General features: G+C 31.8%; 4 protein-coding genes across 7 annotated transcripts; 1 reads left to right on the top strand and 3 right to left on the bottom strand.

The window, feature by feature from the left end:
- Positions 1–1,671: 1,671 nt before the first annotated feature.
- Positions 1,672–5,333, bottom strand: LOC111594688. The gene is made up of 5 exons (XM_023308107.2): positions 5,261–5,333; positions 3,787–4,152; positions 2,952–3,133; positions 2,636–2,873; positions 1,672–2,583 (listed from the first exon to the last, which is right to left on the bottom strand). Exons 2-5 carry the CDS (start codon positions 4,135–4,137, stop codon positions 2,563–2,565), a joined length of 792 nt encoding a protein of 263 aa, XP_023163875.2. The 5' UTR covers positions 4,138–4,152; positions 5,261–5,333; the 3' UTR covers positions 1,672–2,562.
- A 3,138-nt stretch (positions 5,334–8,471) lies between these two features.
- On the bottom strand, positions 8,472–12,500 carry LOC111594654 (coiled-coil domain-containing protein 40). The gene is made up of 6 exons (XM_023308054.2): positions 11,548–12,500; positions 11,347–11,489; positions 10,730–11,289; positions 10,115–10,259; positions 9,349–9,557; positions 8,472–9,300 (listed from the first exon to the last, which is right to left on the bottom strand). Exons 1-6 carry the CDS (start codon positions 12,360–12,362, stop codon positions 8,497–8,499), a joined length of 2,676 nt encoding a protein of 891 aa, XP_023163822.1. The 5' UTR covers positions 12,363–12,500; the 3' UTR covers positions 8,472–8,496.
- Positions 12,501–16,138: 3,638 nt separating this feature from the next.
- On the bottom strand, positions 16,139–19,861 carry LOC111594679 (mitogen-activated protein kinase ERK-A). 4 transcript variants are annotated; one of them, XM_023308093.1, is made up of 8 exons: positions 19,849–19,861; positions 19,362–19,537; positions 17,561–17,687; positions 17,392–17,502; positions 16,971–17,105; positions 16,608–16,892; positions 16,365–16,553; positions 16,139–16,289 (listed from the first exon to the last, which is right to left on the bottom strand). In XM_023308093.1, the coding sequence occupies exons 2-8, from the start codon at positions 19,514–19,516 to the stop codon at positions 16,164–16,166; spliced, it is 1,128 nt and encodes a 375-aa protein (XP_023163861.1). In that variant the 5' UTR covers positions 19,517–19,537; positions 19,849–19,861; the 3' UTR covers positions 16,139–16,163. The 4 variants fall into 4 exon arrangements, with proteins under 4 accessions (XP_023163861.1, XP_023163858.1, XP_023163859.1 ...); XM_023308090.1 differs by lacking the exon at positions 19,849–19,861 and adding an exon at positions 19,636–19,841; XM_023308091.1 differs by lacking the exon at positions 19,849–19,861 and adding an exon at positions 19,646–19,841.
- Positions 19,862–20,754: 893 nt separating this feature from the next.
- On the top strand, positions 20,755–23,588 carry LOC111594639 (repressor of RNA polymerase III transcription MAF1 homolog). The gene is made up of 4 exons (XM_023308033.2): positions 20,755–21,828; positions 22,370–22,616; positions 22,688–22,965; positions 23,031–23,588. The coding sequence occupies exons 1-4, from the start codon at positions 21,728–21,730 to the stop codon at positions 23,083–23,085; spliced, it is 681 nt and encodes a 226-aa protein (XP_023163801.1). The 5' UTR covers positions 20,755–21,727; the 3' UTR covers positions 23,086–23,588.
- Positions 23,589–24,177: the final 589 nt, after the last annotated feature.

The following is a 24,177-nucleotide window of genomic DNA, read 5'->3' as shown; positions in this document are numbered from 1 at the left end:
ACCAACTGGCAACTGTTGACCGCGTCTACTGACTTACCTCTTCTAAGTTTATGAGTAGAAACCGTAAAATTTGTCATGTTGTGGTCATTGTTTTATTCCTCCTCGGAAACACATATTTTACCTGGTTACGTGAAGGGCGTAACGCATCACGATTGCTCTCCGTCGTTACCGCCTGACGTGGGCTTACTCTAATATCAGCAAAACTGTATGAAAAACAAGTATACAGACATCCACAGACGACTTTAATAATAGTTCTGCTCAGTTCTGCTCTGTGGTACTACAGTACGAACATTATTGTGGGAATTTAACATTGAACAACTATTCTCTTAAATGAACTTAAAAAGTTTTCAGGAAGAGATTGTGGCATTAAACTTTGTGCATTAGCTAAGACGGAAGTCTACGTTTTTACGATTTAAATTGAAAGGGGCGAGAAATTCAAAATCCAAAATATTCAAAATCTGTGTAACTATTACAGGAACCAATTATAAGATCACAATTAAACTAGTAACCAAGCTCTAGTTGTGGGTTGTTGAGTATTTGGTACCTCGAACCTTGACCGATCTGCGTTTTTAAATATACTTATACCTACTTACATTCACGAAGTTCGATGCACGTCTATATGTATGTATTTCACATAAACTCAAGCATTTTCGACGACTAAAATCATGCTACCCGCATTATTCGAACTAGTTTTAAACTACACAATCAAATATGGTCAACAAACAAGGGAGAAAACTCCAGTCGTGTATCTGCATTTATAAATATTTTCCATAGCGTGGACTAGCAGACAAAAAAAGGAAGAAGAAAAACTTACTTACCAGAATGGAATGAAGGGAATCTACATTTCATAGCCAACGCGTTTTACCTCTACAGACTTGTCTTCAGTTTGTGAAAAAAAACAAGTTAGAGTGCTATAGTCGGAACAGAACGACTAGGAGATTTGTTGAAACCTCCGAATTGGTGATATTCCACTCATTCTACAATTATTTTATACAAACATTGCAAGCAACCCATGCGCATTTACAAACACATATTGGAAATTAATTGTTGAATAACTTTTATTAAAGCAGTGAATTGATGCCGTTGTCAAAGGGCATTGTCTCTACCAACGCTACTAATGGGTTGGGAGCATTGAAAATGGATATTCAGAACACCTTAAATATATATAAAATATAGTCTAAATATAAGCGCAAATGTTGAAGAATCGAGCTAGAGTAAAGCAGTGCGAGTTGTTATATGATCTGCAATCCACAAGTTCATATAGGGCTAAATGGACTTATCGTGTCTTTCTGGCTAAGAATATATATACTTTATGGGGTCTTCAACACTTATTCTACCACGTACATATATTTTAACAAGCCCATTATACCCCAGCTTACCCTTTTTAATGGGTCAGTGAACCTTATACAACTTACCTGTCATTACACTGTAGAGTAACTTTAAATCATTCTGCTAACAGACTAAGTTTCGGAAAAAATTGTCAAGGAGCTGTACTTAAACTGTGTCGGATCGGGCACTGTGCAGATTTTATAATTTGTTTAATTGTGGTAGTATCAGTTTAATGGGCAACAATTTATTTTTTTATCAATTCAATAACATACATAATTTTAAAAATAATATATCTCATTTCCAATTATAGCTGCTACTTATCCAATTTGACTACAATCGTGTTAAATGCATCAACTAAAAGTTGCTTAAAATATATTTTATCATTTGATCCAATAACAAGCATTTGCGTTCCACTATAAAACTTTGATGTTAAATCTAAATGAACTTTAGTATTTCCGAAATTTGTTATTGATACAAATGAATTTTTACGTGGATAATTTCGCACTATTATCAGAATGTCGGCACTGCTGTGTGTCAGTATATGAGTGTTTGACTTATTCTTGTTAGCTTTGCAAATAACTCTTTTGTAAATTGATGGTGAATGTTCGCGTAACGCTATCATCCTATGTACTATTTTTAGTTTCTCCAGTGATTTCATATTCATCGCTTGATTCGGTAAAGTATACAATTGGTCAGCCAAAAGTTGAGTCAGCTGTCCTGAATAGTTGTGATTTTTGCTCTGAGCAATGGCGATTTCATTTCCATGCATTATATTTGGTGTCCCCGGCAAAATGAGCTGCATAATTGTTGCGGCAAACATTTTCGATATAATAGGTTGACTCATATTAAGCCTATTCAAGTTTTTTCCTCCGATCGACCAGTGAACCCAAGTTCTGTCGTCACCAATTGGCATTTCCGACAAAATATAATCTGTGTAATTTTTAAATTTTTGGGAATCATTTTCAATATCTAAAACAAAGTCAACCAAATCGATATGCTCCAACATAGCAGATAGTTCTGGTTTTGATTTATTTTTTAAAAGATTTTCTCCCACAATAAGTACTCTATTTGGCCCGAGTATACGTTTCCAAGCTGACAGAAACGTTAAGAGTACTTCTGTATTTGTAGACGTTTCAAGTCCCTTTAAATAAAACCCATTAACTCCCTGATCAATCCAATGTAGAATCGATTTAGAAATAACATCAAGAGCTTCAGCATTTCTTCGAGCAGCAATCACGTGTTGCAGCGGCAAATCTAATAAAAGATTCATATTGTGTAAGTGTAAGAGGTTTGCTAAATTTCTTACACTACTCAGGTTTCCTAGTTCGGGTCTTATTATATTTATCGATGTTCCATTAATATGGCTATCATAATGAACGTCAGATGGAAAAATAGAGTTGAGTCGCACTCCAGATATTTCTAAATTCGCCAAATAATCTATTCCGTTTATTATTCCATTAATATCGCCAATTCCATCATTATCAGTGTCTTTAAAGAAAGCCGGATCAATTTCATAGAGAACGCTTCCTCGGTACCAAGCAGTTCTAAATAAAAATAGAAGACAATTGTTTTTACTTAATATTATATATATTAATCAATATATATTAATATATTTTACTTACTTTGGATTACATGTTCTTGGCATACTGACAATGGTAGCAACCACTATTGAGCATATTGCCAAAATTACAGAAACAAACAAGAAAAATGTACATTTTCTAATTAGTGGCCATTTCCAAGATACAAAAGATGGAGTGTCATTTGATTGACTTCTACTTCCTTTCAAGCAGTGACTGCTGGCATCCTGGCAAGAAGAATACAATGAATAAAAACTAGTAATTTATCCACATGAAAATGCGCTTAACACTGTGCTATTCGTTCTTTTAGGAATTTTTCAGTTAATGGAAAATTGAAATTCGATTTTGAAGCATACATTTTTACAATGTCGATATTCCATTAATTAAAAATGTTAGTTTTTTAGGTACACGCACAATTTGGCAAAAAGGGAAACACTATATATTTTAATACAGCATTTGAAATATATAGTTTTGTAAGCAAACTACATCTTTTACTGATTTATAGTTAAAGGCAAATTGGACACTTAAGATTAAAAATTATATAAATAAAAGACAATCGTGTCAAAAAATATAATATAAGAAAAACTGTATAGAAACTTTAATATGTTCTGGTGTAGTAATCTAAAAAATGATAAACTTATACTGCATATGGTTTACACGAGTATACATTTCAAATCTTTAAGTCTCTAGCTTTTAAGCAATACAAGACTACTGCGGTTACACGGAGGGACACACGGACATTCCTAGATTAACTCAGCTCGTCGCTTTGATCATACATTTTAACAAAACCATTATACCCTGATTTCCAATTCCCATTCCATAAAAAAAAGAGTCAAAATCAGATTATACAAGATTCTTACTGATACATGGTCCTAATTACCTGAGTTGTAATGTTGTTGTTTTGTAGATGATGATAGTTGACTGTGTTAAAAAGGCTTGACGTCGCCTCTATTGCATCCATTGCGATGCCTGTACTACTTCCAGAAGAACTTGTATCAGCTTTACAGTCTGTATTACTTATATTAGATGAGGTCATATCACTTGCAACAATATTTGGGCATAATGGGTGAGATAATAAACTTTGGCCTAAAGCGCTGTTGCTGGAAAGCAAAGGACATATAGAGGCTTCTTCATCTGGTAAAAAAGTGGAAACTGATGGTGACTCAAGAAGCGTTTGTGGAAGCTCGACTTCAAGAAAAGATGGTTCAGTTGATATTTCCATGTTATCCATATTATAAAGATATCACTAAAAAATAAATAATAATAATTATAATTTATATATTTTTATAATATATATTTATATATATTATAATTTGATAATATGCTGAATGCAAAACACTTGATTACGTTTATTAAAAAGTCAATATCTTTATTTTGGACTTCCCACGAAGTTAATCTATACTTAATACCATCAAATAATAAATGGAAAAATAAGATTATTCATGTTCTTAAAACCTAGGAGATATGATGAAAAAAACTTAAGTTTGAAAACGTTTTTCAATATCAATCTTCATTTGTGTACGTATAAGCTTTATATACAAATTACTGGCGGCCGCGGAGCTGAGAACATGATAACAGGTTCGCTTTCGCGCTGCACCCAAGCAATAAGTTTATTGCTTACTCAGCGCACTCTATTACTGCAGAATAGCCTTTGAAATAGCTTCAGTTAAGTTTTCTAGATGCTATTTATTATTTACAATACAAATTTCGGCAATTTTGTTGAATTCACTATATAACTTCCAGCCGAAACCGGTCAACTTAACAAAACTATATTAAGAACTAATGCCGATCACTTAATTGATTTGTTGTTCTATTAATTATACTATTTACTTATTTAGCACTTGTTATATTGCTGATGTTATTTTTTGGAGTGCCTCAAGGTGCCCTTGTATGAATATAGCAAATGAGACTTAACTCTATATTTGTATGTATTTGCTACATGCATGATGTATCTTTACTTAGGGAGCTGATTGGATTTCATTCGGACTTTGCGACATGATGCAATAAGATTCAGATTTCGTAAATAAAAAAATAAACATTTACTTTGACAGCTTCTGGAGGCAGTAAGCCGAACAATTAATTACTACAAAATACATTATTGTCTGAATGAAACTATTTAGTGTGCTTGATTATTATATCAAATGAAAACTTTATTTGTCCATACAATTATATCCTACAGATCTCATTATATCAATCTGGCAGTTTTCCAATTATATTATTACTATATACACATTTGTTTCTGTGAACACACGTTTTCAAAAATATATGTTTATATATATATATATATATAAATATACATAATATATATAACATAAACTTTATTTTGTAACTCTTTTGTATTATATATAATTTGCCTTAATCCACTTTATCTCAGCAATTACGTGCATACACAAGATGAATCTTAACGAATAAGTAGAAATATTTCACATATCATACTAAAGAATGTTAATGAAAAACTTTGTTCAACAATTTGATTCACACGAATAAAAAACGCAACTAATAAACCGCGCATGCGCTCTCCAGCTTAACAGTGTGGATATTATCTAAAGCAATATTTAATATATCGATAATTGATGCTATAACTAAAATACCTAATGATTTCTTTATTATATTTTATAAATGTTAAAATTGCGTGTAAGCGTGTGCATTTGCTTCTTATTATATTATTTATTTTCTATTTTCTTTTATTTTGACTTCATTAGCAACTGTATTTTATGACATCAAGTGCATTTTTGTTGTACAGTAGGGTGATGGATAATAAACTGGTAACTGGTAATCTTTGTGCGAAATTTAAAATTAAAGAGGCAGTTTCAGTAATTTTAATAATTTTCGTCTACGCGATTTCAACCTGCTGTTTGATAGGTCTTAATGTAATTTAAAGTAAAGTTTACTGAAGTGTCGATTCCAATGATTGTATGTGTGAGTATATTGAGAAAGTATATTTGATGATTATAAAAGCGTTTTTCCCTTTCCACAAATTGTAATGAAAATGTTAAAATGTTGCATGAGAATGGTAACTTCTTTCATGATTTTTCTATATTTTTCTCTCGAGAAGGTTTGAACCTCTTGTTGAAATAAATTTCAAATAATAACTGAACAGATTCACTTTACCTCCTTCAGACGAAAATGCAACACCTAAATATTCGAAGCAATCTTAAAAAATGTATCTTTTCGTACAAAGCTCCTTTTTTGATACCACAAAGTTTACGAAGATGATTTGCTTTGGGTATTTAAGAGTTGTTTGAAGTTACACATTTTAGATAAAAGTGTAAAGACGTATTCCAAAATTTTAGATCAAACGGTTTTATTATGATCTTGAACAAATCCCCTAAGGGACAACTCTTTACCTGACAGTCAATTTTATGAATACCGTTATTGCACTAAGATGCTTTGTCGATATCCCTTTTCTTTAAGGGATTGTTGTTGCCCAATCTATGGAACATTCTTTCAATTTCCCCAATGAGATCGGAATATTAATATTGAATCTTATAGTATTTATCTTATACGTTTACTTCGGTACTGTTGGCCTGTGATCAATGCCTAACCCAAAGGTTTCAGTCCCTGATCCGGTCTTTGAACTGATGATCGTGGTGGCACCGAGGTATTACATTTATACATAACTTGTGGTGTTAAGAATATTTTTAGATAAATTATAAGACGGCTTCATGGTATTTGGTATTCGAATGACTGCCTGAGCTGCGGAGTAAATGCGGTCCTCATCACTGATTTTCCGCTTAACCGACAGATGGAAGCATGGCTCTCTTGAGGTTCTTAAGGTCCCTCTAGTAATTTTAATCAGACGTAAATCATTTACACTCAATGAAAGTTTTGTACGTCTATGTTATACCCTGCACTTTGTGAGTACATGATTTTCCAATCATTATAAGCTTATTTAATGCATACATTACAAAGAGCACATGCACGCAAATACATACGCAAGGTAATTTTCGGTTCTTACCGATAACAATGAAATGAGCTATCGAAAAATTTCGCTGTCTCTAGTTTTTGTGGCTTAAGAGATCTCGTATTTCTTACGATATACGATATTCGTACGGATGGTCATATCTAGGTCGATTGAGCTCGTAGGGGATTATGGGGATTATTACTTCGCCTCTTTCAGACTGTTACGTACATTTTCACAAAAATATTATGCTCTGAAGCCCCTTCTTATGCAAAATAAACGTAAAAATTATTTTTTATTATTTTATTAAATTATTATTTATTGTTTCGAAAAAAGCACTTTTGCAGATGCAAAAGCTAGAGAAAAATATGTTTATGTGGACCCAATACAATTTGAAAGAGATTACAAGGAACAGCATGCGCGTAAAGGACTCAAAAACAGTAACGTTTACAGCAGGGTAGCTATACAAAATATTCAGAAATCGCACCACATGAAATCAGGTCTTAGGGAAAATGCTGCGGCTCTCTTTCAACACTTGCTTTTGGCAAACGCTAATTATAAAATAACTTACAATGTATGATTGTTGGCTATATTGGACATATTTAGTTGATTTAGTTGATCACAACTAATCATCGAACACAGCATCTAATTTCATTCGGACAATTGTCAACAGACGGACAGAGGAGAGGTACACTGCCAACGGCCCTAGTGTATGTAAGCAATTAAAGTGGCATGGAATATCAACGCGTCTATAGACATTTCACTTGGTAATGATTACATTTACTCGATAGTTACTGGAGAAGTGATTCAGAGGGGCTTCATCCCTATACCATCATCCTATCAGCGGAAGGAACAAGTAATTCAAAAGCGTTGCCATCCTTACTATACCGACGTAGGTACATTGTTGCCAAAGCTATGTAAAGTGGAGGAAGTTCCCTCCTATATGTCTGCATGGTAATTCGAATATTACAATTCAAGGTAGAATTTTAGAATTAAGTGTTGTAAGTTTTTCAATCAATTTGGAGTTGTATATACCAGATTAATTTTTATTTTCACTATGTTTGAAATGAAAGCGTTTTATATTATATTTATCAATTTTTAAAAACTCTCTTATAATAATTTCGTCATAATTCAACTCAATTTCTAACAAAATCTTTAATGTGAGATCTTTCTCTTTTTTATATAGAATTACAGAAAATATATATCAAAGCACTCCAAATTTTTAAGTTTATGTTGAGCATATTTTACAACGCAGGTAAGACTGGATTCAGAGTACCTCCTTAGTCGGTTAACCCCGTGTATACCTGTCATAAGTTTTTCCCTTGATTATTATAATGCGTAGTGGCTTTAATAGGGCTAAAGCAGTGAGCGTTGTTCAAATTTAAAATGAATAAATTAAGACTAACAGTGTAATCAAAAAAGATCTGGGGCAGAAGAATTAAGAACGTGGGAAATTTTTAAAGGAAATGCTTATGGGAAACGTATTCTTTGAGTCTTTCAATGCATACAATTATGTTTGTCACCCTTGGGACACACTACTTCCATGTATGTTATTATCTGATTTTGGGAAGAGTTTTGTGTGTCAAAAAATGAATAAATAAAAACCTCGATATCATTCCAAATTGATTTAATTATTTTTTAGTTCATGCAATAAAACTATCTTTTAAATTGCTTATAATTTGAACATTTTCATTCTTTTAAGAAATTAAAGAGTTTTGAAAAAAACGGCTTTTTGTCAGGATAATCATTAGTTAAGGTCTGAACAATTTCCATTAGAGTATCATTCATTTCGATTTGCGCTTGTAATTGTTGCTCAATGGTGCTCTCTGATCTAACAATTTTATGTTGTCCTTTCATTAGACTTAGTTTGCGAAATGCTTTAGCTCGATTTTGTTTTCGAATTATTTGCTCCAGATTAGAATGTTTTGATAGAAGAGCATCCTCAATTTGAGCTCGAATAGAGACATCTTTACTTGAAACTTCTTTTAGATCATTTTGATTTTTTCGCAAAATATAGACCATACGCTCAATATTATGGACGTTATCTACAATGCGCTTTTCTGAAAGGAATGTTATTTCATTTTGAATAGCCTTTGATTTGTTGCGAACTTCCTCAAGCTTTATTTGGCTCTGAGATGCGTTCTTATATTTCTTTTTTTTTGCATCAACGTGTTCTTTGACTGATGCATGCACGAAAATTTGTTCACGATGCATCACACAATGCTCCAAATCTTGAACCAATTTTTCCTGGGCGCGTTTTAATTGATTGAAGCGAATTGTCATTCTGTGAATTTCAATTTTCATTGCTCCAATTTCACCATTCAATGAGCGCTCTGTTTTAGTCCAGTCAATTGTTTCCTCAATTAATTTGTGCTTTGTTTCCCACGATAGAGCTTCTCTGTGGCTATCGAGTACCAGGTCCTTGCTTAGCTCAATTTCATTTAACAGTTCATTTATATCTTTTTCAAGTTTTAATGTACTCATCTCGGTGTCCTGAAAATATCCTTGGTCAAATTTAATCTAAAATTCTGGAAGATTTACCTTTAGTTTTTGGCTAAGTTCAAACTGCTCCTGCTCGTATTCGCTTTCTTCGACATCATGAGTTTTTCGTTTGGTATATATTTTCTCATTGAGAAGCTCCAACTTTGAGGTATACTTCTGAATATCCAGTCTTAGATCTCTTGCCTTATTTTCAGATATTTCTAATTCTTGGTCCACCTTCAGTGATTTTTGCTTTATGATTGATAACTCTGAAAATATAAGTTAAAGCAAATAATATTTGGTCTAGATGCAGTTTTTAAATTCAAATTTCTGATTTATCCATTACGGATTTATCCATCGGAAATATAAATTCATACTACATATGGTATACAGGAATATACGTTAGCTTTAGTGGTCTAGACGGACATGGTGGAAAGACAGACATGGCTCGTTGGCCTGATCAAGAATATTTATACTCTATGAGGCCGTTTTCACAAAACAATTGAAACTCCAATTTCAATGGGTTCAAGGTGAAAATAAAGGTATGTGCTATTCGTCATAGCCGATTTGTATAATGCCCGTTTAACATCGATGTTAATTTTTCATGAAGATCAAAAATGGTAATTTCGGAAATAAATGCGGACACGGCCTAAACAGAAGGGCATGGCTACATTGACATTGCTGCTAACCCTTTTCATGTAAGCTTTTTGGAGTCTGCCACGATTCTTCTTCGTGTTACATACAACTTAGCAAATATCTCTTCGCTTTGATGGATATCAAAGATGGTTATTATTACTATAACTTAATAGTTTAGTTTGATACTTACGTTTTCTAGTCACCTGAATTTCATGTAATTGATCGCTTCTTTTATGGGTCAAATTCACATAATGATTTTGAAGCATTATCCAAAATTGTTGATGCTCTCTGATTTGGTGCTCGCCCACGTGTATAGATTTTTCTATTTGCTTTATCTATGAAATAAATTTGAATTTTATTGAATGATAAAAACAATTAAAATATATATTGTTTATGTACCAAATAATTTGAACCAATTGGTAACTTAATAGCACACGACCTAATCTCATTCTTAAGCCAAGCCAGCTAAGTCCGATATTAGAACGGCTTACAACAGAAAAAAAACTTTTGTTAACATTTTTTAATATATCCCTAAGATTTGTTGTAAGGAAACAAATTTAGAAACATATTACGGACGAGATTTAAACTGACTGATGAATAGGACTATATTGCCTGTGCTGTTGCTTTTGGTTAAGATCTGCACTCCATCTTCTGCCTTTTATATATATTTTAATAAATCTATTGTAGCTTAAACTGCCATTTCGAATGGTTTCTGGCAAAAGAAAAGCACTTTAGGCGCTCTGTTTTCGTTCTCAAATTTAGACTATGTTGAAGTGGGTCAAAAAACAATATCAATCAATCTTACCTTAAGTTCAGTTGGATTCCCAGTTTCGTCACCATGGGCGTTGTGAATCTCTTCAATTTGACTGTTTATCTTTTCGAATCGCTGCATTTTGATTTCAATTTTATTTTGTATTTTCTTTAGTTCTTCATCCAAACTATTTGATTTTTCTTCAGCTTTAGTTAAATTATCTTGAATCTTGTCATTTTCTTTCTTTGTATTAAACAATACGCTTCGCAATTTCTCCACATCGAGCATTGCCAATGCCAATTGGTTTTGTACTTTCGACAAAGAAATATCAACATTTCGGCGATGCTCCTGCGCCTTATTCAATAATTTTAAGCGATATGCACTAGCTTTATCAGTGATAAGTTGATCCTGAGCTAACTTCAAGATGGCTTCCTCAGTTCGAAATTTCTTTTGGTGATTTTTGTCTAGGACCAGATCCAGCCTACGCATTTCTGATATTAATTTATTTCCTTCGCGAGTTGCTTCTTGTAAATCCGTTTCGGTGCGTGCCAGAAAATCTGGAAACTCGTCTAGCTTGGTTTGCAGAGCAAGTAAAGCTTCAACTTCATTTTGGCCTATAAATTAATATAAATTAATAACTTTATTGAGTTTGTTTAAACGTATTAACTTACATTCTCTACTTAGATTACTCATATCATCGGCCAATCGTTGCTTAAAGGATTCCAGCTTTTTGTTGAGCTCCATTTCTCTCGAAATTTGCTTTTTTACTGCCTCAATTCCATTTGAATTCAGTTTTATTGACTCTTTTTGTTTGCTTTTTTAATTGAATTTATTACTAAAGCTAGTCAATACTATTTAGTTATAATACATACCGTATATTATCCTGAACTTGAAATAGAATTTTATCTCTTAGTTGAATTGCTATGATGACTTCACTCCAGGCCTGAATTAGCCTTTTATGCTCATTTTGTAAAGCCTCCAAGTCAGTATTAGCATCGGCAATACTCATATTAAGGACATTAACGACCTCTTTAATTGCAACTTCATCTTCCGAAATTGATTGCAACTCGGCTTCTTTTTTCTTTACTTCCATATCGAGTCGATAAAAAAGTATGTCCGACTTTCTTTTTTCCTCTGACAGCTGCTTTTGCAGTTGAGCATCGCGGCTAACTATCCGCTTTGCATTTTTAACTTCATCTTCGACTTCATATGCCCAATTTTTTATATTACTGCCCAAACTTTGCAGATCTTCTAGTTCCATCATTCGGGTATGGTATAACGATTTTTGAGTTCTTGTCAATTTGATTTTCTCGTCATATTCCTTCTTAAGAATTTCAACAGCTGCTTCTTCTTGTTGTCGTTTTTCGATATGCTCATCAATTTGTGCAGATATTTCTTTTATTTGTTGCTCCTGATATGCAATTTTATTTTGCATATCATACAATGCCAATCCTTGTTCTTCCCGGCGTTCCTCTTTGGCCTTAACATGATACTTAATATCTGTTATCTCATTTTCAAGCTTGTTCTTTGTACGCAAAAGATGTTCCCTCAAAGAGAGTTGAAACCTTCGCAGTAACGGATGGTTGGGCGGAAGTATTCCCATCTCTTCGGGCTCCAGTACTGGCTGTTGTACCTGCTCCGTGATATTTGCAAAGCCACAGGACTCGAAATCTTCGTTTTCAGACATTGTAAGACTTTATTTTCGATAAATATGTATATTTTCAAAATATATTTCGTATAATGCGCTTCAGTTGTGTAATATTGTGTTATGTTTGACAATAAAACATGATATACATACGTTTAAGGTTGCTAAGCGTTACGAATGGGTTTACTTTTTTCAAATGTTTGTAAGGATTTTGTTATATATTTCTTGTTGTTAAGGGGGCTCTAAGATGTTCGACTATTATATACCCTAAATTTAAACATATTGTATTTTCAGCGTGACTACTTTTTTCATTCATTCATTCTATTGTTCGAATGGTATAAAAATAAAAATAAAAAAAAGTATACAAATGTGAGTATAGCAGAGTAAAACCTAACAACCAATTAATTTTTTCTTATATACTTAACAGACAGGGGAAATGTTATCAACATTAATATATTAGGGATTATTCTTAGTTTCATTTAAGAAATAAAACCTTAAAATCGATACAAAATCGTAAATTCATATTCCTCCTCGCATAGAAGTTGCTCCTCTGCTTAAAGTACAATAACATAGCACATTTTGATCGCAGATTTCTTACTCCTCTCAATTGTTTCTTTTCGTCTCTAAATATGTAAAATAATTGATTTAAAATTGATAATACAAATTATAATTATTTGTGCTTTAAAAGCTAAATAAATTTTTGGCAACTTCACGCGGTATTTGGAACATTATGTAACCACCGAATTGTTAAATGTTCAGCTCGAAAAAATGGTATTAAAATATTATGTATATATATATATATATATATATGGGTCAGAGAGCAGGTCTCTTTCGCTCCCACACATTCGCGTCACTTACCCAATAACCCTTCGAAACCATTAGCTTAAAGCGGTAGCATACAGCAAATTCAGCCATAGGAGAGCAGCGCAGTGATGAGGTACTTCTGCGACCCGCAGGAGAATACTGCGTGTGTCCTGGCAAAATCTAGGAGTGTGCAGAGCGAGTACTTTCCAATAAGAAGAGAATAGATAACTGTTACAGTCGGAGTGCCCTTGAACACAATCCTCGAAGATCCTGAGAGGAGGTTTACAATTAAGAGGCGCGTCTTTGCGGATAGCAGAAGTACCTCAGGCAGGGTAATCTTACTCGTACATATACAGATATGTATATATTGTACATATATACAAATTCAAATACCACTAAACAGTACGATAGTTACTGGTTCCTACAAATACAAATATTGTTGTCACGAGCTCTTAGCCGACTGAGTTCAACCCTGCTTAAGTTCGAGATAAGCCGAGGGCTCTTTACAGTAGATAAAAAATGAACTTTTGAAATCAGACATGATAATTACTTTTTAATTATTCAAAATTTCAACATACAAAGATTAGAGATTTATTAACAATGCTTACAAAAAATTAAAACCTTTGTTTATAGTGCATTTTCAATAAAGTAAATTGTTTATTTGAAATGCATACATTGAAGCAATCGTAGCTGTAAATACATATATCAATTTATTTTATGGCCAATGAAAATTTTCCTGTTTTAAATGTAAAAGGAAAGATATTTAATTTAACTTGTTTATATTAGTGCATATACGGAAGTATGCATATCAAATTAAATGCTTCTCCTTTATAAGTCAAACAGTCCTAACACATTTACTATATTCCATCATTATCATCATCAAGGTTTTATATATTTATTATAACAAAGTTCTATTGTTCTTGTGAAATAATAAAATAATTTTTTTAAGATTTGAATGTTATGCAAATTGAGAACAAACATTCATATACATATTAAAGTTCCATAAAGTCTTCAAGATATTAAGTCAAATGTTTCAAATAAATGTTTGATTATATTGTGTTTACAATGTACATATGGGCATTACACACGAGATAATCTGACTTAATTATTTATATATATAATAACAAAAATCAGTTTACTTTTTGGACATCATATTAAAAGTTAGCTAATACATGGAATGAAACAGTCAAGACAAGATTCTTCAATTTTTATGTTGTTTTTTTGCACACGCAAAAATAGAAAAACATAACATATTCTTAATTTTAATCTGAAAAGGAATACAATTTTTATGTTTATGAGTTTTTATTAATTTTCAAATTATCACCTACAAGACGAAAGTTTTTCACAAAATTTTTCCAGAGCAAACTCTGCTTACCTAGTGTATTGAGGACTTCATATATTAAAAACAATATATTAAATAGCGATATTCGATATGACCAAATAAATTTTGTGGACAATAGGTTGTAGATCTTTTAGAAGAATTTTTATTTTGATCTCTGATTTAAATATTTGAAACAATTTAATTGTAGTATAAGACAGAGATTTTGAGAATAAATTGCCTGTGTACTCAAAAAATAACTTACATAAATTATAAGATCTAAAATGTAATAGATGTTCCTTCTTGTAGACGTATACACACAACAGACAATTAATGCATTAAAATAGAAGTTGTAAAAGGTTTTGCATTGAACATATTCGATTGGACTGAAAATGCCCGTATGCACATACATTAGTTGTTATTTAGGTCGATTGACCATATACAAATATGTTGTATTTCAATAAATCTATATATTATATATTATACTTATAATATTAGTTTTGAGAATTTTCAAATCACGCGACACTTAATTAAGGATGAAAATGTGTGTTTTGTTTTTACATTGAAGTTTCAAAATTGTAATTTGTAAACGACAAAAAAATATAGGTGTGTTATTTATATCCTAATAGTTTGAAAACTTGAGTAATTTAGATTCATATGTCACACAGTAAACACATAGAATAAACTTCACTTGAATAAGTTTACGTGCAATATACAACTAGAAAGTTGTAATGAATTGATCTTTATGATTATGTTTTTTTTTTGCTTTCTGGTTTCTTTAACGATAAATAAATACCGTTTCTGAGGTGCCCGAAACTACCTTTCAATTACATACACCTTACACCAAATTTTATTTTGATTTACGACAACACTTTTAAAAAAAATATTGATTGGATCAGATGAAAATTAAATCGTCTACGAAAGTTTTTAGATATACTGTATTGAGTTGGATATTTAAAAATCTACTTATGTATTTATTTAGTTTCCTGTTAAGTAAATCAAATCAAAGAAATGTGTTTTTAATTAACTTTAAGATGTTTGCTAAAAAATTTAGATAATTTTTGCTTAATTATTCATACAGAAAGCAGTAAGCTTTCTTACTAATTATTTCAAACAGCACGTCTTACATGTGCAGTAAGCTATACAGCATCACCAAACCATACAAACATAATTCTTTGAGATACTTCCATAATCAGTTATAAACAGCTGAAACAAACATAAAATACTTAATAACATCGGAAAACTATAACGCAGTCATAGAAGGTACGCTTCGTTCAAAAATTGATTCTTCATTAAGAAAATTCCCTTTGCTACTACCGCTTTGCTTCTAATAAATTACATTTAACATTGATCTCTTACAACATAAAACTGTATTTAGTGGGATGCATATCATCGACACACAAAAGATAACCTTAGAGACTCTTATAAAAAAAAACCAAAAACAAATTTAAAAATAAGTAACTAAAGATTTTTAAATTAAAATATTTAAAAACTTCGTGTTGACTTCTTTGAGGTATTTAATTATTTGTGATGGATTTACCTAAGTAACTATGTAGAATAAAGGGCATTGTTCATAGACAGACAAATTTTATATACGTTAGTATAGTTTAGTAATTATGGTATGAGAAACTGTATTCTATAAAGTACCATATTACAAGAAAAGAAAATCATAATAAAACAAATGACTAAAGATGCGATTTTTTATTTTTTAATAATTGTTTTTATAGCGCCTGTTCTGGTTGGCGTTCTTTAAATTTCAACGTTTCTTCAAAGATTAACGATTTCAAAGCGTCCCGCGATATATCATCATTTTCCATATTAATGCGAAATGGTACTTCTGCAACAGGCTACAATGTAAAACATATATAATTAGCTTTATATAAAGATAAGCCGTTATCTTATCATTGAAGCGTTAAGTTTACCTCATCGCCAGGATCATAATACTGCTCTAAATATGGATGTGCAAGCGCTTCCTCTACCGGAATTCGTTTGTGCGGGTTGAACGTTAACATTTTACCAAGTAAATCCAAAGCCAAAGCGTCCGCATTTGGAAATAACCTCGACCATGGCACATTTGGTTTAAAAGGCAAAGACTCTAAATAATTTCGTGCCTAGAAGACAATTATTAGCAATCAGTCATATATTAATGTTGTCTTAACCCTTGCCTTTTCATTTATAATACATTCTAAGTCTTCCTGTGATGGAGATCCTAGCACGCCAAGAATATGGTTGAGTTGATCAAGATAATGTTTTCCCGGAAATATTGGCCGGTTGCTTAACATTTCGGCCAAAATACATCCAACAGACCAGATATCGATGGATTTTGTATATCCTTTTGAATTAAGCATAATTTCAGGTGCTCGGTACCATCTTGTTGCTACATATTCTGTAAGAAAACCAGTATGGTCGTGGTCTGGGTCAGCAATTCGTGCCAAGCCAAAGTCGCAAATCTACATAAGAATAACATTTAAATTTTTACTGTATAAGTAACATGTCACAAAAAAAAAATTAATTATAAGTATACACACTTTTAGGTCGCATGTCTTATTTAACAAAAGGTTGCTCGGCTTAAGGTCTCGATGTAAAACATTTGCCGAATGGATATACTTTAAGCCACGCAATATCTGATACAGAAAGTAACAGATATGATCATTACTCAGCCTCTGAAAATAAAAAATAGTTAGTACTGTTTTAGCGCAAAAATAAACAAGCTTGGGTCAAAGTTGAAAAATTGTATTAGCTAGTTTTTTTATAACTTATAACGAGAACTTATAATAAACAGCAAGAATGAGGAAGTCAGTTTGTATATAATAATTTTTTCTCTCGTCCTATATATTAGAAAAAAAACTTTTGAAAACGAAAAGGAACCGAATCAACAATTACAGTAAGACAAATCAATCTATTATCAAAAATAGCACGGTCATTAAAAACATTTATAATTAAAATCACCTGAGTTTTAAGTAGTTTATACAGATCAGTCTCCATTAAGCATTGTACAATATATACATCCCTCATTTGTTCTATGCTATCTACTCGCAGGATGTCACGTATATCAATAATCTAAATGAAAAAATGTTTAGCATAGTTAAAATGAACCAGAATTGCATACTTTAATTACATTTTCGTGTTTAAATCTGGTTAAAATGGTTATCTCCCTTAGCGTTCGTTGACAATACGTCTGATGCTCAAAGGGTGAAATTTTTTTGATAGCAACTCTTTGGTTTGTCAACATGTCGTCAGCAGATCTGTAAGTGAACATAACAATATATAATTATAAAATGTAGAGTAAGACCATTATTATGTAGAACGTGAGATGTATCCAAAATCCGAAATATTCAAAATCTCTACTTAAATACTAAGTTAGTGTATCGATTTTATAGATAAAGACCTACATCGCATCGGGTACATGAGTATATATTAAAATTTTAAGTCTCCAGCCTTTGTGGTTTCAAAGAACTATGCAGACATGGCTAGACCGACTCGGTCATCCTGAATAAGAATATATATACTTTATATGATCTGCCACGCAAATTTCTGAATTCCCATTGGGTTCAATGTATAAAAAATGCGAGAACTATTATTGGTTTATCTGTTACTGTTTACTGAACATAGATGCTGAAATCTGTAATAATGACCTAAAATTAGTCCTGTCTTTATTTGCCTTGTTTTGCAAGTGCGAGTAAGAAAACGGCATGGTTGAAATATGTTGGCAATACACTTCTGGCTGATATTCAACTCGCAGCAAATTGCAAAGCAAATCGAGAGACTAATTTTAGTCTATGGTAAAAAATTAGACCTTTTTGTTTATTGTCGATAGGTGAAGAAAGTGATGGTGTGGTAACAAAACAATCTAAACAATTATACTGAATCTCCGACATATATTTTTCAGAAACAAGCTCTCTCAAAATTTCAAGCTATAGGTTCTGAGATCGAGGCGCTCATGCATACGAACAGTCAGACCGACATGGTTGGATCGACTAAGCTCGTCATACAGATCAAGAATATATATATACTTTTTAAACGGTTGATGCCTCGTTGCGCCACATATTGAAATTTATATTAATACATTATCTTAATATACTTCATAGATTCCATAGTCTGGTCTCGTGCAGTTTCGACCAATAATAAATATTTGTTTACTTAGTTTTCAACAATATACATTATGTTATCTCAAAACATCACAGTAAAAGTAGAAAAATATTTCCTTATTTATCAATTACTAAACCATTTCAAAATCTATGCACAGGATGACACGATCATAAAGAAATTCATAAAATGTAATTCTGCTTAAAATAGGTAAGATTTGTTTTCTTAAAAACGTTGTTTTTTCCGTATTCCGGATGATGTTAGTTTTTGATTGGTTTTACTGATTTAAAAAACAAACGATCAAAACCAAGCAAGAAAATTAATTCAATTACATCTTTAAGAGATACACAATTAAAGATTAAAAGCTTTTAAAATATAGAGGTTTACTAAAATAAATCTAGCTCTTAAATTAAAAAATTATTTATTAAAATATAAATAAATTTATAGATTAATTTGTTGTATGTCGTACTCGTGGGCGTGGCAATCAAGTGCAAATCTGTCATATCTAATGTTTTGAGTAGCGGAAAACTTGATTCAAGTAAGAACATTTCCTTATATACATATAAATATATAAAATGTCAAAGTGTAAGAACATATATGTTCTAATCTTTTATCTTAGTCTAGTTGTTTGGTTAGTTTTGATAAGTTCACAACATTTAACTAAACTACATAAAGTAAGTAAATAGTGAGTTGTATGGTGGTATGTACATTTGTTGAAACACATGCATATACATGTACATATCAAAATACTGCGCGTTGGACAAGTAAACTGTAATCTTAGGGCTTCAAAGGTTTATGTATGTATATCTAATGTGTATTAGGAGTATACTTACACCACCATTCCATATGCTCCTTCACCAATATATGTTAGTTTCCTATACCTGGGACCAACTTCAAATATTTGTCCCCTGATTACTTCAGCGTTGGGATGTGGGGCAGCCAAAGCAGCGGCACCCTCTGTAGTAGTTCCAGTGTTTCCCTCCGCCATCTTATATACAAAATTCTTGATCTGAAATTCATTACATAGGTACACATATAAGTATTAGCATGTAGTTATGAAGTCATATGTATTTGATAGTATTTTTTTTAACTTCATTTGACAGTTACTTGAATTTACATGAACTTCTTATAATGCAAAATGTATCTACTATTTGGGGCAACACCCAATGGTTTTGTGTCTACTTTGATAAATGCCAGTATAGACTTCCACACGTAAATACAATTCACACAATATTAAACATTGATTTACTCAATCCACTGTTAACTTTATAAAATTATAATTTATAATTTTTTATTCATTCATCTATCCGATTGCGATACATTTATTGAGTATATATTTATTAGAGTTGAATTGTTTTTTTTTCTGAACAAGTTCGATAACGCATTGCAATGAGCTCATTAACAATGTTCCATACTATCGTTATTCTATGTCGTTCTGTTGGTTTTAGTCTTAGTATCGCTCGTTTACTTGCATCAGACTAATTATCATTTGTTCGTTTTTTGCCGTAAGTTCTATATTAGTTCGTCATACACATCTGATTAATGATAGATTTAGTTGAAATACATTTATAGTAAAATCTTATTTGACTTTAAATATATCATTTGTAAAGGTAAATAAAAAATAAATGGTTAAGCTGGTAAAGATTAATTTTAAGTCTCCTTTAAAATATGACGAAAGCATTCACAGGTGTCTCCAAAAATCTTTTGAAATTAGAAACGATGACCGTTTTCATCTATCTTCAACAACTATTTACTTGCCTTCCTTTAGATTACAATAAAATATTTATATATAGTCGATGAATAAGCTCAAGAGAGACTCTCTTGATAAATTGTCATTCCATAAATAGTACGGCAATCGATTTAAAAAACTTTTTAACTCTAGTTTATACGGATAAACATATACTAAAATTGCCAATTCTTTAGCACTTTAGCCCAATTGCAGCCTAATGCTGGTTTTAATTGTCTCATATTGAAATGAGTTTTTTTTCTAAGTATATTGCAATTTGAATAATTTATCCTTTATTTGAACTTTGAAGACTTACAATGTTATATTGAATTATTTGTCGTCGTATATAATGTTACAGTCTGATAAATATAAGTTGCGTGCGCTATCTTGACGAAATAATGTATGCGAAATATGTAAAAATACTTTTCGATATTCTTTAGTATATTTCAGTTTTCACCAATTAAATACTATCAGCATATAAATGAAACCTGTGTTCAGCAGACAAGACTAATGTAAAAAAAACTAAAGAGATAAAAAGAAAAATTTAGCTCCATTCTCAGCTCGATATATTTGTGTAGCTAATGTAAATCTAAAAGCATCAAATGGAATATTCAAATATGTTTCGTTTAATGGATTCTGAACATTTTTAAATTAAAGTGCTTAAAATCACAAAGAAATTGTTTAACAAAATAAATCAAACAAGAGTCGGCGTCTTTTTGGGAATTTTCGACGCCATATTTATATCTGCGTATTCCTGAATACGAAGGTCATTGCAAGCACTTTCGAAAATAAAAACAAATATACCTTTATAGTATACACAGAAGTGTTTAGTATATAAATACATATGCATATATAGGCTTATGTTAATGCTTATGCGGAACAAGACGTATGTATGAATCTACACATGCACAGCTAGAAAGAAAACACAAATAAATCCATATGTATGTGTGCATCTATGCAAAGTTATACAACAAAAATAATTAAATAATCAAACAAAAATATAGCAAAACAAAGAACACTATTTAGCGGCACCAAACAGTACCAGCAATCAAATAAAATTTAAAGGAAATTCGGTTAACTGTAATGTTAATGAAACAGTGCAGACTGCAGCATATTTATAAAGTCGAGAAAAAAGTGGCAGTTAAAAAGAGAATCACAGTCCATCCAGATACCATGTTCAGAAATTGTACAATTTTTCAAACAACTACATTCTGGGCGATGCACTCATCAAGAGCAAACCAACCGAGAAACATCAAGACGCCGATATATTCAAAAAGACCGCAAAGCGCCTAAGGACCATTGAATCAATTTTTATATATTGATTGATTGATTTGGAATACTAATAATCATCGTTTCAAAAAACGCCTCCTACGTTGGTTGTCTTATTAGATAGGCTACACAACTCGAAAGATATTGCTCATAGAGACAATCTTGAAGGTGAACTGATTGCGAGTGAAACTGCTGGAAACCAAGATGAAGTTGCTAGAGAGCTCGCGTTTCGAAGCTATCAATAATGCGCTCTCGATACAAACTGGCGGAATAACAATTTTTGGACGAATTGAAAGCTACTCCTGGTATGAAATTTCCAATTAATTAATTTTTAATATTTAATATAAATATGTATAAAGGCACTTGCAAAACTGAGACCGTCAATTAAAAATTTAATTGAAAAGAATTTGTAAAAAATCTATCATTTGCCTCCATAATTCAAATAATAAAATTAATTCTTTTTCATGTTATCTTTAGGCAACGACTCTGACTGGAAAAATGTCAAGAAGAAAGTTTATATGAAACTATTTTATTTAGCTAAAGTTCGCCCTCCTATTATGTTATTTCGTATTATGACACCTGCAAATCAGCCTTCTAATCGAGTATTTTGCTTGCTATATATAAACGCCCCGAATGCGTTACCGAAGCGATAGTTGAAATTTAAATATGATACCCGATTAAAAATATATGGTGTCGCAAATCACAAAAAGTTATTTTTTCACAGTTTTGAAATTAGAACCGCTTTTTTTGATATAGTATGAGGTCGAAGTCATCATTTTGCATATATCTGAAAATCCAGATAAGGTATCTTACAATCTCTTTTATATATATCTAATTTTTTTCTAGCAAAATGGTTGCAGCCGAGAAGGTATTGTACAAACGATTTACAGCGGAGACGCACGGCCATGATTTACAAGCGTTATCGCCTCCGCAAACATTGTCGGATCTTTCACCAAATTTTCATCGCAACAACAGTCAATCGGGCGATGAAGGCGTAATTTTATGTGACACAATATCTCGCAAAACTTTATTTTACTTGATTGCAACATTAAATGCGTCATTTGAACCTGATTACGATTTTTCAGATGCAAAGGTATTTTCGAAAAGAATTCTATGATACATTGAAAATCTCTTTGTAACAACATATTCTTATTTTTTTTTTAGTCGCATGAGTTTAGCAAAGAACCTTCTTTGCCATGGGTTATGAATTCCGTTCATTCAAATTTATCAGCCTTAGCTGGAGATCAGTACCAGGTTCTGCGTCAGCCCTTGTGGTCGGCCGTAGATGATGAGGTGAACTTGTCGGAATGCGATATATATAGCTATAATCCGGACTTAAGCTCTGATCCGTTTGGGGAACCTGGCTGTTTATGGTCTTTCAACTATTTCTTCTACAACAAGAAGTTGAAGCGCATTGTATTCTTTACTAGTCGCGCCGTAAAGTACGATCAAGAATGAATTTTAAAAAATGTTTACTATATATGTAAATATATTCACTTCATTTCAGTTCACTCTATGCTGGAGAAACATCAGATTTCTCCATGGAAGAAGACCTATACTAATGAATTATGGATCTTCGATTTTATTTAAACCTTGATTATTTTAGCGTATACGTACTTTTTTAATGGGCTAATCGGGGCACGGCCGACACGAGATGAAAGGAATTGTGCTTTTCAGTGTGAACTACGCTACGGATACAAACTCTGTGCATAACTAATCATTAAACACATCACGAACATGATTACATTTAGGAGCAATAACATAATATTTAATCAAGTATTTTATTCAATACAATATTAATATACGTTCTTTGAAAATAAACCTAAGTTTATATATGTTTATCGTTTTGCCAACAGTGCACCTTTTAACACATCATACTAACAATCTAAATATTACAGTCAAAAGCGAATGTAAAATATAACGTAATTGTCGAAACGAAAATAGATAACCGGATATATATTTCACTTAACTTGTCGACTAATTGAGCATGAGAATTCAAAATGCTTAATTTTTAATAGGCTTAAAAATATTAAACACTCCAATCTTGATCGAGCAAATATCATCATAAGTTTGGCATTATAGATAAAAAAAATTAACATATGCGCTTAAGATATCGATTTTCCTTCGATTTTCTTAGTACCGAGATTAAAAGTGATTCTAACATTTTTGTAAGTGTTAAACTTGCAATGAAATTCCGAGTAAGTAAAGAAAAGGCACAAGTATGTTAACAAACTGTCAACGAAATACTGTCAAAAAAAATTCAGCATTGAATTGGTTTCCTGTGGGATCAAGAATGTGGAGTCGGGTGTGAAAGCCATGCACAATTAAACGGAGTGAACGAAAAGGGATGGATACCGCTAAAAGTGCAGGGCAGCCTTTAAATTCTAGGCAATGCTTTGTGCTTTAGAACTACATGGGATAATCTACCTTCAGTTTAATGTTAGATGAACACGACAAGAAGAATAATCTATCGGGTCGTAGAAATTAGTGTCGGTATTTTTATATATATGTCCCTATTGTTGAATAATACGGATTACATTATTTCTTGTAGAACGAATCGGTAACCTTTAATATAAAAGAAATGGTTAATAATGTAATTATATATTTATATTATTACTTATAATAAACATTTCTTTATACTATATTTCTGCATT

Source organism: Drosophila hydei, unplaced genomic scaffold, assembly GCF_003285905.1.
Source record: "Drosophila hydei strain 15085-1641.00,03,60 unplaced genomic scaffold, DhydRS2 tig00000149-arrow-pilon, whole genome shotgun sequence".
NCBI lineage: Eukaryota > Metazoa > Arthropoda > Insecta > Diptera > Drosophilidae > Drosophila > Drosophila hydei.
The sequence above is the reverse complement of the archived record's forward strand: the minus strand, read 5'-3'. Positions and strand labels throughout refer to the sequence as shown.